At 37.4% G+C, this 14,773-nt stretch overlaps 1 protein-coding gene across 2 annotated transcripts in view; it reads right to left on the bottom strand.

Annotated features, from left to right (window-relative positions):
- The window catches only part of SPTB (spectrin beta, erythrocytic), a 167,416-nt gene that overhangs the window by 47,596 nt on the left and 105,047 nt on the right, over positions 1 to 14,773 (bottom strand). For both annotated transcript variants that reach the window (XM_051977816.1, XM_051977817.1), the window contains exons 20-24: positions 13,751 to 14,014; positions 13,069 to 13,275; positions 12,262 to 12,351; positions 3,355 to 3,633; positions 1,679 to 1,809 (exon numbers count right to left, since the gene is read on the bottom strand). In XM_051977816.1, the coding sequence (XP_051833776.1) occupies positions 1,679 to 1,809; positions 3,355 to 3,633; positions 12,262 to 12,351; positions 13,069 to 13,275; positions 13,751 to 14,014 (971 nt within the window). The remainder of the gene's footprint in view (positions 1 to 1,678; positions 1,810 to 3,354; positions 3,634 to 12,261; positions 12,352 to 13,068; positions 13,276 to 13,750; positions 14,015 to 14,773) is intronic.

The raw sequence follows: 14,773 nt of genomic DNA on the forward strand, positions 1-14,773 counted from the left end.
ACACTGGACCATGTTCTTGGAATTACAAGGACAATTTTTATGATGGTTGGTGTGAATTTAATATATTTCTCTTAGTAACTGGTAAGGTCATGGTTGGAAAGTTACCTGTAATTTCTGCCTCAAAGTAAATCGGTAGAAAATAGAATATATTTTTGGTCAGCACAGTAGATGGACTTGGAGTTAGAAAAACTTGAATTCAAATCTCGTCTCAGATACTTAGCGATATAAGCCCTAGACAAGTCACTTAACTTCTGTCTGCCTCAGTTTTCTGATTTGGAAAATGGGAATAATAATAGCACATACCTTCTAGAGTTTTTGTGAGGATCAAAAGAAATGATATTTTTGTGAAGCATTTTACAAAACTTAAAAGTGCTATACAAATATAAATGCTGGTTATCATCATCATCATCAATTTTTCGAATTTAAATTAGAAAGCTCAAATAACAGGATATTTCCTACAATATTATACACTGACATTCATAATGATAATTCTGAGGCAACTCAAGAATTTGTTTGGTCATCAAGAATGAGTTAAATTTTATTAAGTACAGTTTAATGTTAGGCATATTTTATTGAAAATAGACTGGGACACTTAGATGGTACAGTGGATAGAGCACCGGCTCTGAAGTCAGAGGAACCTGAGTTCAAATTTGGTCTCAGACACTTAACACTTGCTAGCTGTGTGACCCTGGGCAAGTCACATAACCCCCCAAATGTCCCCACACACACCCCCAAAATTTTTTTTAAAAGAAAGAAAATGGATAGAAAGAAAATGGACAGGTTTGACATATATGAAAACTCTGTTAAACAAAATATTCAATTAATTCCTGATGTAAAGTCCTCCTTTGTTACCTTATCATGGCACAAAGGTAAGCCTGGGTTCTAAGATGTGGTAATAACTGCCAGAATGGAGAAACTTGAACATGAGCTAAGTGAATGCCCAATCTGTCATTTAAGGACCAACTTAGATAAAAATGGGAAGACTCTTCACCTAGTTAACTATAGATTATAAATCAAAATTTGACTTATTACATTTGATTTTTCAAGTAAAAACTCAATCCTCAAAGTCTGTCTACATGTTATAATGTAGCTACAATCTATTGGGCAAAGAATGCACATCAATGAAATAACAGATCCTTGAAATATTGAATACTTAGAGTAAATATTCATTTAGCTAAACTAATAACTAGTATTATATAGCACTTTAAGATTTGCAAAGTATTTTATAAATATTATCTCATTTGATACAACAATCCTGGGAGATAAGTTATAATTATTCTCTTCTTACAGATGAGGAAGTTGAGATAGGAGAAGTTAAATGACTTGCTGCCTGTGGTCATAAAAGTAGTAAGTATCTAAGGCAAGATTTGCATTCAGCTCTTTCTAACTCCAGGTCCAATGCTCTATCCATTGCACCACCTTCCTGACTAACCCATTCTGAGTTTGAGAATTAGGTCATTCTAATTAAGTTGGGAGTTCCTAAAACCAAAGCTAAATAATGAGATTAAATCAAGATATTCAGTAGGACAAAAATTACCTCAAACACCCATTTTTGGTGAAAATCATAAATATTTCTCCCATCAAGACATTTAGAGCTGATTCCTTCTTCCCTAAACAACTGCCCCCCTCCCAAGGCAAGTTTGTCCTAAAAAGAAGTATAAGCCCTACTGTTACCCACCCCTCAGGGTGACCAGCAGACAGGAGTTTCTGAGCCCGGCCAGCCAGCTGCTTGATATTCTTCCCATACTCCTCAACTGAGCGCTGCTGCCTCAAATGTCGTTTTAGCATCACAATGGCGCTCTCTTCATCCTAGATGGAAGCAGAAGTGTCATCATGCTGCAGTTTAGCTCATTCTTTACTTTCCCTTCCTGAAGCTTCCACAGTGGAAGAAACTATACAGCTTCAGGGATTCTCCAAGGATGGCAAGTAAAATTCAGCACTTTCAATTGTATCCCCATGACCACAAGTGCGCGCGCGCGCACACACACACACACACACTCACGATGAACACCATAATGGTTCACGTCAGCAAGCGAACAGATTTCTTCCCAGAGTCCAATCCTGTTAAAAGTCCCTTATATTGCACCCAGAACTTTGTGAACATGGTGCACCTAACATTAACTGGAAGAAAAGAGGTGACTAAAACCTTCTGGACCCCTTCTGCCCTATTTTCTATCTAATTCCCAGTAATCTCCACCCGCTCTCCTCTCATCACTATCCCAGAGATGTGACAAGATTATCTTTGCCTTTACACTTTTCCTATTTCTCCCTCTGCCTCTCCAAATCTTATCAGAGTCTTACTTCCTCCATGAAGCCTTTTCTGATTATAATCATGAAAAGGGCCTTGGAGGTAATCTACACCAATCCTCTCATTTTATAGATGTGGAAAATAAGATCCAGGGAGGTGAAGTGATCCAAGATCACACACATAGTTGGGATTGGGATAGGATTCAAATCCAGGTCCTTGCTATCTACTCAGTAGTCTTTCCCCTGTATTACAGTGCCTTGCAGTTTATTTAGCCCTCGAGGACTGACCTTAAATCTGGATTCCTATGGAATTTAACATCTGTACCACACATTTTTATAATTAATTTTGTACTACTAGGGTGTTTGTTGTTTCACACATATTAAAAATGATGCATAATTATTATATTGCATATGTAATATATAGAATATAAAATTATATAAATAGTAAATATTTATAATTTATAGTATAAATATAAATGTATATACTGTATGGCACATTAGCATATTATTACTAATTAGTATATTATGAGTATATTCATATATTAATACTAACATATCAGTTCCTCAGAAGTAACATAAGAGTCTTGAGGGCTATTATTTAATAGTGTTTAGGGCAATACTAAGGGCAGAATAAACATTCAGTAATCATTTGCTATCTGACTGAAAGCATAAAAGAAAATCCAGGAACAGGCTGGGGGTGGGAGGAAAAACAAAAAAAGATGTAGAAGGGAATATTGGGATAGGAAAATCAGACAATACCCAATTCAAAAAGGTTGGGTCTGTTGACAAATAAATGGCACCTTTATATTATATGTAAGTCTCTTCTGAAAAGGGTGTCCCAAAGTAGAACATATGAGATTCTTTTTCTACCCTCAAACTCTTAGGCTAACCCCACAGTTCCCCCTCATCTACACTTAGCACATACTTCTTAAGCTGGACAGACTTTATTGCTCTCATTTCTTATCTTTGCCCCATCTTTATGGATATATTTCTCTGGCCGAGGACATCTGAACTAGACAGAGAAGGAGTCGGCTGCCTTATCTCATCCTGTAGCAAGCCCAGCTGGTTTCTTTAACTTTCCATGTCCTTAGCCATACACTAACTGACCTTGGGCGTTTCATCCGAGATCACATAAAGTTCCTGTTCACTGATCCAGGCTTCTGCCTCACCAGCATCCAAGTAGTACTGCTGAGCCTCATTGGCCTCCCGTAGCCGCTGCAGCCGTACAGCGGTCTCATCTCGGAGCAATTCCCATGAGCCCTGCAGATGCCCCAGACGCTCTGCAATGTCTTGGCAGTCTATCTCAGCCACCTCTACCAGCTCATGTCCTCGATGCAACACATCCTCTATCCGGGGCGCATGGCCCACAATTTCATTCTGTAGAGTCTGGAGAAGGCAAAAGCAGGGGACTCTTTAGACTGAGTCAATTATAGAATCACAGGAAAGCTGGAGCAGAAAGGATACTCAGAAAGCATCTCATTCATCTCTTTCACTTTATAAAGTAGGAAACTGAGGTCCAAAGAGGTCACAAGGTCCAAGATTTAGATTTGGAAATGACCTTAGAATTAGATAATTCAATTTAGGGTTTTTATTCTGTTTTGTGTCAGAGACTCTGCTGGCAGTCTGATGGATTTTTTTTTTCAAAATAATAATGTTTGTAAATCATAAAACAAAATATATAGGGTCACAAAAAAACCCCAATCATACTGAAATAGTTAAATATGTGTGTGTGTACCTGTGTGTGTGCATGTATACATGCACCCACAAGTTCATGGGCCCTATTTTAGGGACCAAGGATAGTTCTACCTTCCAATTTTACAGCCAAAAAACCCCAAAGTTCCAGAACTGAAGTGATTTGCCCTAGAGCTGAGATTTAAATAAGATCCTCTGATTGTCAAACCAGCACATTTTCCATTGTTCTGATGAAGTAACTTTTTACCAATATCATATTTCTAGTCCTACCTCATAACTTCTATCCCTATTTCAAACTTGGTCCTAGTTTCCTAATTTTCTTTCTCTTGACCTGTGATTTCACTGATGCAGTGAACTATTGAGGGAAAACTACCAGCCTCATTGAGTGCCACTCAGAAAAGCTCAGCTGTAACCTACCTTTTAAAAAGTTGCTTTGCATATAATCAATCCCATTAGATTGTGAGATGGCTGAGAGCAAAAATCAGCTGTAGCTTTTTTTTGGGGGTATCTTCAGAATTTAGCACAGAGCAGTCATACAGTAGGTTTTTATAAATATTTCTGAATGATTGACAAAAGTATAAATGTGTGACAACTATTATAGTTAGGCAGGTTCTCAATGGTTATTTGACAACAAGGAAACTAAGGTACCAAAGAAAGCTGCACACACATCTAGTATATGTAAAAGAAGTCCTTCCTGACAGCAAGGACACTATTCTGCATCTCACAGACAGTAAAACACAAAAGGTTTAGCGTTGGAAGGGATCCCAGTCACTTTCTAGCTCATTATTTAAAAAAGAATGTCCACTGGCTCTTTTCAACAAGATGATTCAGACCAGTTCCAATGGTTTTGTGATTTAAGCCATTTTCATACAGAAAGAGAACTGCTGAGGCTGCAATGTGGATCACAATATAGTATTTTCACTTTTTTTGTTGTTTGCTTGCATTTTCTTTTCCTTTGTGATCTGATTTTTCTTGTGTAGCACGATAATTGTGGAAATATGTATGGAAGAATTGCACATGTTTAACATATATTGAATTATTTGCCCTCTGGGGAAGGGAAGGGAGAAAAAAATTTGGAACACAAGGTTTTGCAAGAGTGAATGTTGAAAACTATGCTTATGTTTTGAAAAGAAAAAGTTTTATATAAATAAATAAAATAAATAAAATAAAATAAAAAAATAAAAGAAATAAAGAAATAAAATAAATAAAAATAAATAAATAAATAAATAAAAAGAAAAAGAAGGTCCATTAATAACATATGTAAATGTCCATCCAGTCTCTATCTGAAGACTTCCTGTAGTGGACTGGGGGATCTTCTACCACATAAAGCAACCTAGTCTGGTTTTGAACAACTCTAATATATATTCTTCTCTAATATCAATCCTAAATTTGTCTTTGTGAAACTTCTATCCATTGCTCCTACTTCTGTCTTTTGGGGTCAAAAAAAGAATGAGTCTATCTCTTCCCTATGAAAGTCTTCAAAGATCTGGACACAATTATGTCTCTGGAGACTTTAAACACATTTCCTTCAATTAAGTTTTCATATGGTACAGAAATCTTTTATGATCCTGGATATTCCTCTTCGGATTCTCTCTAGTTTATTCATTGTTCCTAAAGTATGCCAGACATGAATATAATACATATGCTATGACCAGGGAGGAGTACAGAGTATGTGACTTCCCAAGTTTTAGACACATTAATTCTAATGAGGTTTTTTGGCTGCTACCTCATATGATCTTGCAGAGTACCAAAAATCCCCAAATCTGTTTTTTTTTTTTTTTTAAAGTAACCAGATTTAAGTGACTTGACCAGGATCACATAGCTAGTATCTGAGGCTGTATTTGACTTCTGGTTCTCCTGACTCTGGGACAAGGGCTAGTTTTGTTCTGCCACCTGACTGACCCAGCCCCCAAATCTTTTACAAATAAACTCTTATCTAACCAGGCCACACTCACATTCTATCTGTGAAGTTGATTTTTTTTAACCCAAGTATAAAATGGTATGAACATTTATCTTCATCAAATGCATGGTTCTAGGTAAAAACTAAGTTTAGTTGCTTCTGAAAAAAAAGACTTCAGACTTAAAAAAATTATTTACTTTATATTTGGTTTGCACTCCTCTCCAGTCAGGAAACTCACTGATGGATACTTAGACACAAGGAAGACCAAGGTGAAGATTTGTTGTTCCTGTCCTTGGAACTCTCTTCCTCTTCAGTTCCACATCCTGCCTTCCTTATTAAGATTCCACCCTAACTTCTGCAAGAAGCTATTCCCAATACCCCTTAGAACTAGTGCCTTCCCTCTGTTCATTATCTCCTGTTTATCTTATATATATGTCATTTGTACATATTGCTTACACATTATCTCTCTCATTAGACTGTGAGATCTCTTGAAAGCAAGTTCCATCTTTTGCCTTTCTATGTATCCCAGGGTCCGACACATAGTAGGTCCTTTATAAATACTTCTGACTGACTCATAAAAGTATAAATGGATGATTATTATACTTAGGCAGGTTCTCAATGGTTATCTCATCCAGTTCTTTATTTTACAACAAGGACATTGAGATACAAAGAAGTTTAAGGACTAAGTATGTAGATTGCTGATCATGGAACAAAATCATCCCATGTGGCAAGATGGCATATTTTAAAGACTGATCTTCATTCAGAATAAAGTTTCTACTATCCCTGATATAAGCAACAATGTCGACTAAGTGTCCCCAAATCTGGGACCTGAAAAGGCTATGTAAATATTGTGGCTATTACCTTCACAGTCACCTCTTATATGAGCTGGCACATGTACACAGTAATTAGTTAACATGTATTGGTTGAGTTGAATTAAATTTGTTGGAGGTAGAAGGATGGACATCTAAGTGATGCAGTGCATAAAGCGTTGGGTTTAGAATCAGGAAGATTCTTCTTCATGAGTTCAAATGTAGCCTCTGACACTTATTAGTGTATGACTTTGGCATACCACCAAATCCTGTTTGCCTCAGTTTCCTCATATGTAAGATAAGCCAGAGAAGGAAATGGAAAACCACTCTAGTACCTTTGCCAAGAAAACCCCAAATAGTATCATACAGAGTTATGACTAAAACAACTGAACAACAAAAGAGAAGAAGACAAGAGTTAAGTAAAAAAAATTCTGCCTTTTTGATGTCTTTTTTTTTTTTTAAAGCTATTTTTCCTTATTACACAAAAAGCAGTATTTTCCTTTGTTCTTCTGGTCTACTGCAAAGGTGCTAATTTCTATTTTTATTAGTGGTCCTCAAAATGTTATTCAAGGACCTCTGGGAGTTTCAGAGATATTTTGAGGGAGTCTGTAAGGTCAAAACTGTTTTTATAATAATGATGTTGATGATGATGATGTTACTTGCTTATTAACATATTCGTCTCTTTTTCAATTAGATATTTGTGTGAAGTCAAGATTTTCTTCTTGTACTTCAAAACAACATCACAATAAATTGAACACATATGAGAATGTGAGAATCTAGCTATTTTACACTGTTGGACATTAATGAGATTTGCAAAAACATTAAAATATTCTTCTTGTGAACATTTTCTGTTTTGGAAAGTAGTTTTTTCTAGAAAAATAATGCTACTTATATTAACATATTACTATTAATATATTTCAATTATGTTCAATTATTGTGTTCATATAGCTTACTGTTATTTTAATGAATCAATAAATATTGAAAACCTTTTATCTATTTTCATTGTTAATACAGTAAATATGTATAGATATAATCCACATAAACAAAAGCTCTTTAGAGGTCCTCAATAATTTTTAAGAGTGTAAAGGAGTCTTCATTGGTATTTAAAAGTGTAAAGAACTCATTGTCCTAAGACCAATGCTTTATGAATTTATGCTTTGAGTTGCAGCTCATTTCCTCCTTTAGGCATCAGCCTCCAAAATGCCACCCTCCTGCAGCATATAAAATCTGTGGCCTTGTGTGATATTCCCTTTCCCACCTTCTTAGCTGAGGACCTTGTCTTAGACTCCAACAACAACAACAAAAAAAACCCTTTCTCAGGGTTCCCTCATCTTCCCTAGACATCTTATGTCACTCAGACATCAAGCCCTACTACATTCTCTTTTGCTTCTGTCTTATAGGAAAAGGTGGCCCTTCTTCTTGACAAAGCAAACATCATCTGTACAAGCAACCTTGATCTGAAATCTTTAGCAGTTTGTTTCCATTATCATCCCAAATCTCTAATTTTCAATCTCTCCCCAGTAGCTGCTATTGTGCATCCACAAACATGCCCATCCCTGTCATAAAAATGCTCCCTTGATCCACCTATCTCTGTAAGCTATCATTCTATATCTCTCCTCCTCCAGCTAACTTCCTTAAAAAAAACTCTGTTAGGTGACTCCATTTCCTCTTCTTTCACTCATTTTTCAACATTCAGCAATCTGACTTTCTACTTCATTATTCTACTGAAATTGCTCTCTCCAAAGTTACCAGTGATCTCCTAATTGCTAAATCTAATAATCTTCTCTCAAGTCTAATCCTTCTTGATCTTTCTGAAGCCTATGACATTGTTGATCACCATCTCCTCCCAAATACTTTGTAAGATACTGCTCTCTCCTGGCTCTCCTATTTGGCAGTTCCTTCTTTATTTTCTTTGATGCATCATCATCAGGTCATGCCTACTAACCGCAAGTGTCCCCAAAGTCCTATATTTAAAAGGACTTTGCTGTATTCTCTTTTCCTTCTATACTATCTTGCATAGTGATCTCATCATTGTAGATAATGCATCTCATATGCAGATGATTTCTAGATCTAGAAATCCAGCCTTAATTTCTGTCCCGAGCTCCCTTCTAACATCTCCAACTGCCTTTTGGACATCCAGAGTTGGAGGTTACCCAAATATCTCAAACTCAGCCAACTAGGCTTATAGCCTCAGTTTTATCTTTGATTCCTCATTCACATTTGCCACATATATCCATTTTGAGATCAAGTCTTGCAGTCATTTCCATTTTTACAACATCTCATATATTTCCCCTTCTCTCCACTCACATATACATTATCCTTATACAGACCCTCAAGACCTCTCACCTGGATTACCTCAATAACCTTCTAATTGGTCTTCCTGTTTTATGTATCTTCTCATTGCAATCCGTTCTCCAGTAGGCTTAAGCTTATGGAAACTAAGTGTCCTAAAATAGAGGTCTGATCACTTCTGCCATCCCAACTCCAAGTATTTCAGTGGTTTCCTAAAACATCTAGAATCTAATATAAAATCTTCTATTTGGCATTTAAAACCTTTTCCATCTCCTCCTTTCTTACTTTTCCTTTACTCCCCCCTCCACTTACTCCCTGATCAAGATACATTAGTCTATTTTTTATCTTTCATGTACAACTGTCCATCTATTAATTCTATTTTTTGGTACTGGCTAATACCTATGCTTTTAATGTTATTCCTTTTTAACTCCACTTTCAAGTTTTAACTCAACTTTCATCTTCCTTACCCTTTTTCTAGTTCCCCAGCTACTTGTGCCTTCCTTTTGAAATTACTTTCCATTTCACTATGTGTGACACATGTGTAGATATACACACGTGTACATATGTATGCACACAGCAGTTACACACATACATGTGTTCTCTATATATGTGTATGTATATATGTATATACATGTATATGCATGTATATGTACATATGTGCACACAAACACACTATTTTAATATCTATATATATTACATAGTTGTTTTACATATTTTCTCCCTCATTATAATTTGAGTTCCTTGAGGGAAAGGACAATGTTTTTGCTTTTCTTCATCTCCCCAACCTTTAGTACAGCGTCTGACACATAATTGATGATGCTGAAATGCTTGTTGACTGATTTCATTCTCCTATGGTCTGGTGCAACCATCACTATTTTTTAAAGTAAGTTTTATTGATAAATTTTTGTTTTTACATCATTTCTGAACAAATTTATCTCTCTCTCTCTCTCTCTCTCTCTCACACACACACATACACACACACACACACACACAACTACATAGAGCTCTCCCTATTAACAAAGAAAAAGGTTGAGCAAAATCACCTGACATAATAACCAAAACTTATGCATAAAACATTGTGCCCCTCTAGTCTACTACTTCTCTGTTGAAATGAGATTTCATTTCATCATCTGCTCTGAGACTGAGATTGTTCATTACAGGTATTCACAGTTGGACTTTCCATTTCATGTTCTTTTCATTTAGCAAATTGTTGTCTTTAGATACAATATGGTAATGCTTCTGCTTATTGCATTCTGCATCAGTTCACAAGTCTTCCTGTGTTTCTCTGAATTCTTCATATTCCTTTTCCTTACAGTACAATTAGATTTTAGGTTTATCTACCACAATTTGTCCAGCCATTCTCAGAAGACAAGTATCCACTTTTTGAGAAACTGTCATTCATTTGTGGAATAGCCATTATTTGAAATGGCCATTAGGTCATTGCTCGCTTCCTTGGAGAACTCTTTAAGTAGCCAGAATACTGCAAGTGCATATAAATAGCAACGCATCCTCCCACAAATCTGCTGAAGTTTAGCATTAAATAAAAATTTCTCCAATGTGCTATATAGAATTTTTGTTGTTTATATTTCAATAGTTTACCCATTGTCTTTCCCATGAGATTTCATGATTTTCCTTTAAAATGAAATCTTTTTTAAAAAATAGCATTTCTCCAAATTTTTGATTAAAGTATCTTCTATTGTAGTTGACCTAATTTAGATAGTTTAAAACATCTGGTTTTGGTTTATAGGATCACAGAATTCAGAGCTAGCTAGAACTAGAAGGAATGTAATCTAAACATCTTATTTTACAGGTGAAGGAAGCTGAGGCCTCAGAGAAGATATGACTTGCCCAAGATCACACAGGGAATAAATGGCAGAACCAGGATTAGAATCTAATCTTCGGACTCCAAATCCAGTGTAATTTCAACTACACCACAATCCCCGCCTCCCCCAAGATCCTTTTTTCCCCTTCTTGGTTGGGTGAATCTCATCCTTATTTCCTGAAACAGCACCCAGAGCCAGCAAAGTTGAAAACTTCTTGATGATACAATTTATGAAGCCAGATGTTGACCTCAAGGATACATCTGTTCTCTACAGCTCCTTCTCCTAATGAAGAAGAATTATAAAGAAGATTAAACCACATCTCTGCCCTTCAAGACCCTCTACTTATCTCCTTAAACTGTGACCCGGCTATACCACTGGCATCTATGTGACTGAACAGCATGAGTCAAGTACCAAAGAACTATGTAAGGAGTTTTGGAAGGCTCTTTCCTCATAATCCATAAAATAATGATTCCTAGGACTCTGTGTCCTATCTGTAGATTGCAATGTCTGTTATTCTTCAGGAAGAAGCTCTCAATACTACTAATCAGCAATTCTCTCAAGGACACTTGTCATTCTCTTAGCACAATTGTTTTCCCAGGAAAAAAAGTAACCCTCCCCAGCCAAAGGTAAGACTGCATACCTGTTTCTTACCTAGATACTGGTCTGAATAGGCCAAGGAGGCCTTCTACCAATGAAAATCTGCAACCATGTTCCTGATGGGTACTGACACAGTGAAACCTATGGAACTGGTCTCCTCCCCACATTTAGCTTTATTTAACACTCTGCATATTTTTAAAAAATAGATCACATTTGGCATCTGTTCATTTTCAAAACCCTGATTCCTGGCTGGTGCTATGCAGGCTCAAAGCACATCCTTGGCTGAAAATCAACCAGTAAATGGATATATTCTCAGAGAATAGCATCCCAGGCTTAAACAGTCTTTTGGTCTGATTTGATCCCAGAGAGTATCCTCAATGCTAAAATAATTCTGGTGTCCTATTAACTTTGTGAGTCCTGACTTTACTCAGGGTCCAAACTTATCCTTGAAAACAAGACCAGCAAGTATGTGAGGTGATCCTGTGTATTGATTTTGCTGGTTTCTTTTCATTAAAATCCAGGAAGTGTTTCTGAGAGGAGAACACATTCATAGGAGAAGATAATTATGTGATGGGAGTAAAAGGCTAACCTGCCTCCTTACTCACATTGGTGACCTGAAGGCAATTAAGAGCCTGAATGGCCTGGTTCCACAAATTTCTGTGATTTCCCTCAAAATCTGTATCATTCTACATATTTCAAAATTTGCTTTCTACCTTAGGGAACAAAAATAAAGCTTTGAGAACTCAAACCTGCCAATGAAAACACATCCATATTTCTAATCTAACTTTTACAGACTGCTTCGCTTAGGTTAGGGATAGGACCTTTCTTTTCCCCCCACCCCAGAGAGAAAATATAAAGCCACCATGAAGAGGAGGTAGGTGAAGGAAGGTATTTGGCTCACCTGGTTTTTTTTCATGAGCAGCTGCACGCTTTGTAAATTAGCTCCATAATCAGCTGATTGGGCAAGTGGCAGCCTCTCTTCCACCCAGAGCTAAAGAAGACCAAAAAGTGAAGAGATGTGATAATATTGAGATGTGGCAAAGAGGTGTTCCAGTTTATCCTTTCTACAATCTATTTTTTAGATCACTATCCCACCCCAAGAGAGGTGTGTGGTGGTGTCAATTCTTAACTTAAAAACCTTCTATGAGTCCACACTGCCTACAGAATAAAATAGAATTTTAACTCTGATGTTCAGTGATATTCCCCACCCCAAAATGGCCCAATTTCTCTATCTTCTCTTTTCTTATACTATTCCTTTTCAGTATTTTTCATTCTAGCCAAAATGAACTACTCATTTTGTTCTCTTTGGGCTTTGTTTACACTTAGAAATGGATTACTCCCAACTTGCACTTTTTTCTGTCTTTTCCCTTTCTTCAAGTCCAACTCAGATGTCACTTTTTCCTTTAAGTGATCCCTGGTAAAAGTGATTTATTTCTCCTCAAATTCTCTTGGCACTTTGCTTGGATTTCTCTTTTAGATGTTTCTCCTGTATCCTTTATGCATTAGATTGTAAGCTCTTTAAAAGCCAGTTTTGTGTCAGATTTATCTTTGTATATCCCCAACCTAGTTCAGAGTCTTGTACATTATAAGTGCTTAATAAATGTTTGTTGAAGTGAATAGAACTGAATGGTAATGAGATACTTCACGACAAAAGACAGAGAAATTTGGTGACAACTCTGTTGAGAATAGGGAGAAGCAGGAAACTTACCATCTCATCTTCTATGTCTCTGTTGATTTGCAGTTTGGCTCTAGATGACTCCAGTTGTTTTTTCCTCTTACCCAGCGGCACCAGAAGGTCCAGGAACCGCTTCTCAATGCTTGTTTCTGTACTGTCCCCTTCACCCCCTACTGGGGGCACCTGAGATAACAGCTCTCCCAGCTCCTTCTTCCTCACATTCACTTGATCCTCCACTCTCTGAAACCCAAGAAATACAGTGTCAATCCCGACATTTAGAAGCCAAACAACCCATAAGGTGGAATGAGATTTATATTCTTCCTTATGAAAGCCACATTCAAAGCTTTAACTCATCCCATTTGCCTTGGAAAGCCTTCCTCAATGACATCAAAGAATGACATTGGAAGCTGCTCCTCCTCTGATACTTTACAGCTCTTACGACCAGGGATGAACACACAGACCTATCTCCACTAGCCACCACCAGTAAGGAATCACAATCACCATCAGTCAGGAAAAAGGAGATGGAGACATTTACATAGTATTCGGGGTAAAGGACAGGACTAAGACCCAGCACATTGGGTTCTTGTCCCAGCTCGGTGACTAACTAATAGCTTTACTTTACTGAATTTCAATATCTTCATCTATGAAGCAGTGGGCTGGAATTGAAGTGCTAAAGAACTTTACAATTCTAGAACTGCACGATTTGTTCCCATACCTTCAGCTTAGTCAACATCCGGTTAACACTAGTCAGGTCTTTGCCAGGGTCATCGGACCGCAGCTGGTCCTCCATGGCGCTGATCCATTTGTTGAGGTCGGCATATGTTTGGGCGTGCAGGTCTGAGCGGCTGGCAGCAAAGAGATGTTGGGCCTTCTCCTGCGTGGTGGCCTGCAGCTCGTCCCAGAGCCGGTGCAGCTGCCTCAGCCGCTGGGTTACCACATCTGTGAACTGTGGCTTCTCCTCTATCAGCTGCCTTCCCTCCTGTATGGGGAATAAAGAAGACAGCTCATGAAGTCTCCAAGGATGGCTGGGGAGATGCCTTTCTACAAAAAGGAAGCAATGTCCATGACCATTGAGGTAGGGGACTGAAAGAACACAAAGAGAATTAACCAGGTTAAGCATTGCTAGGTCAAGAAAAGGACTAATTCAAAGACAGTGGAAATACTCAGACTTCAGAGTCTGAATGGGTGCCAATTAGCAACTCAACAAGTTTTGGGAGAAGGAAACATTTCTACTAGTTTGTCTTAAAAACTTTTTTTGTTTTAACAACAATAACAAGAACCAAAAAACTCCTTGGAGCTGATAGTTACATAATTTGTTCGAAATCTCCCTGCCAAACTACCTCTAATACAAAACTTTTCTTCTTCCTTTGCAGTCTTCCTCCACTCTTTAGTGTGCCCCCCAAGTTCTTCTTTTGAGATTCTTCCTCTTGATATAATTTTAATCTGATTTTATTTGCATAGAAATATATATGGTGAGACTGAACCCATCAAAGGTGGCCCTGACAATATTTATCTTACACCTGCTCTTTGCTGGGCCAATACTAGAAGATATAGAGGTTGTTGTTTGTTGTTATTTGTACTTCATTCTCAAAGAGGACCATGTCACCAGGAAGGCAATGTCATAACATGCAAGTAAATTGGATTTAAGAGAGGGAGAGCTGTGCAAAGTCACCTGCCTCACTTTCTCCTTTTCTGGGTCCAGTGGCCAGATACAGATTAGGACAATTGGAGATGGCCC

Source organism: Antechinus flavipes, chromosome 2, assembly GCF_016432865.1.
Source record: "Antechinus flavipes isolate AdamAnt ecotype Samford, QLD, Australia chromosome 2, AdamAnt_v2, whole genome shotgun sequence".
NCBI lineage: Eukaryota > Metazoa > Chordata > Mammalia > Dasyuromorphia > Dasyuridae > Antechinus > Antechinus flavipes.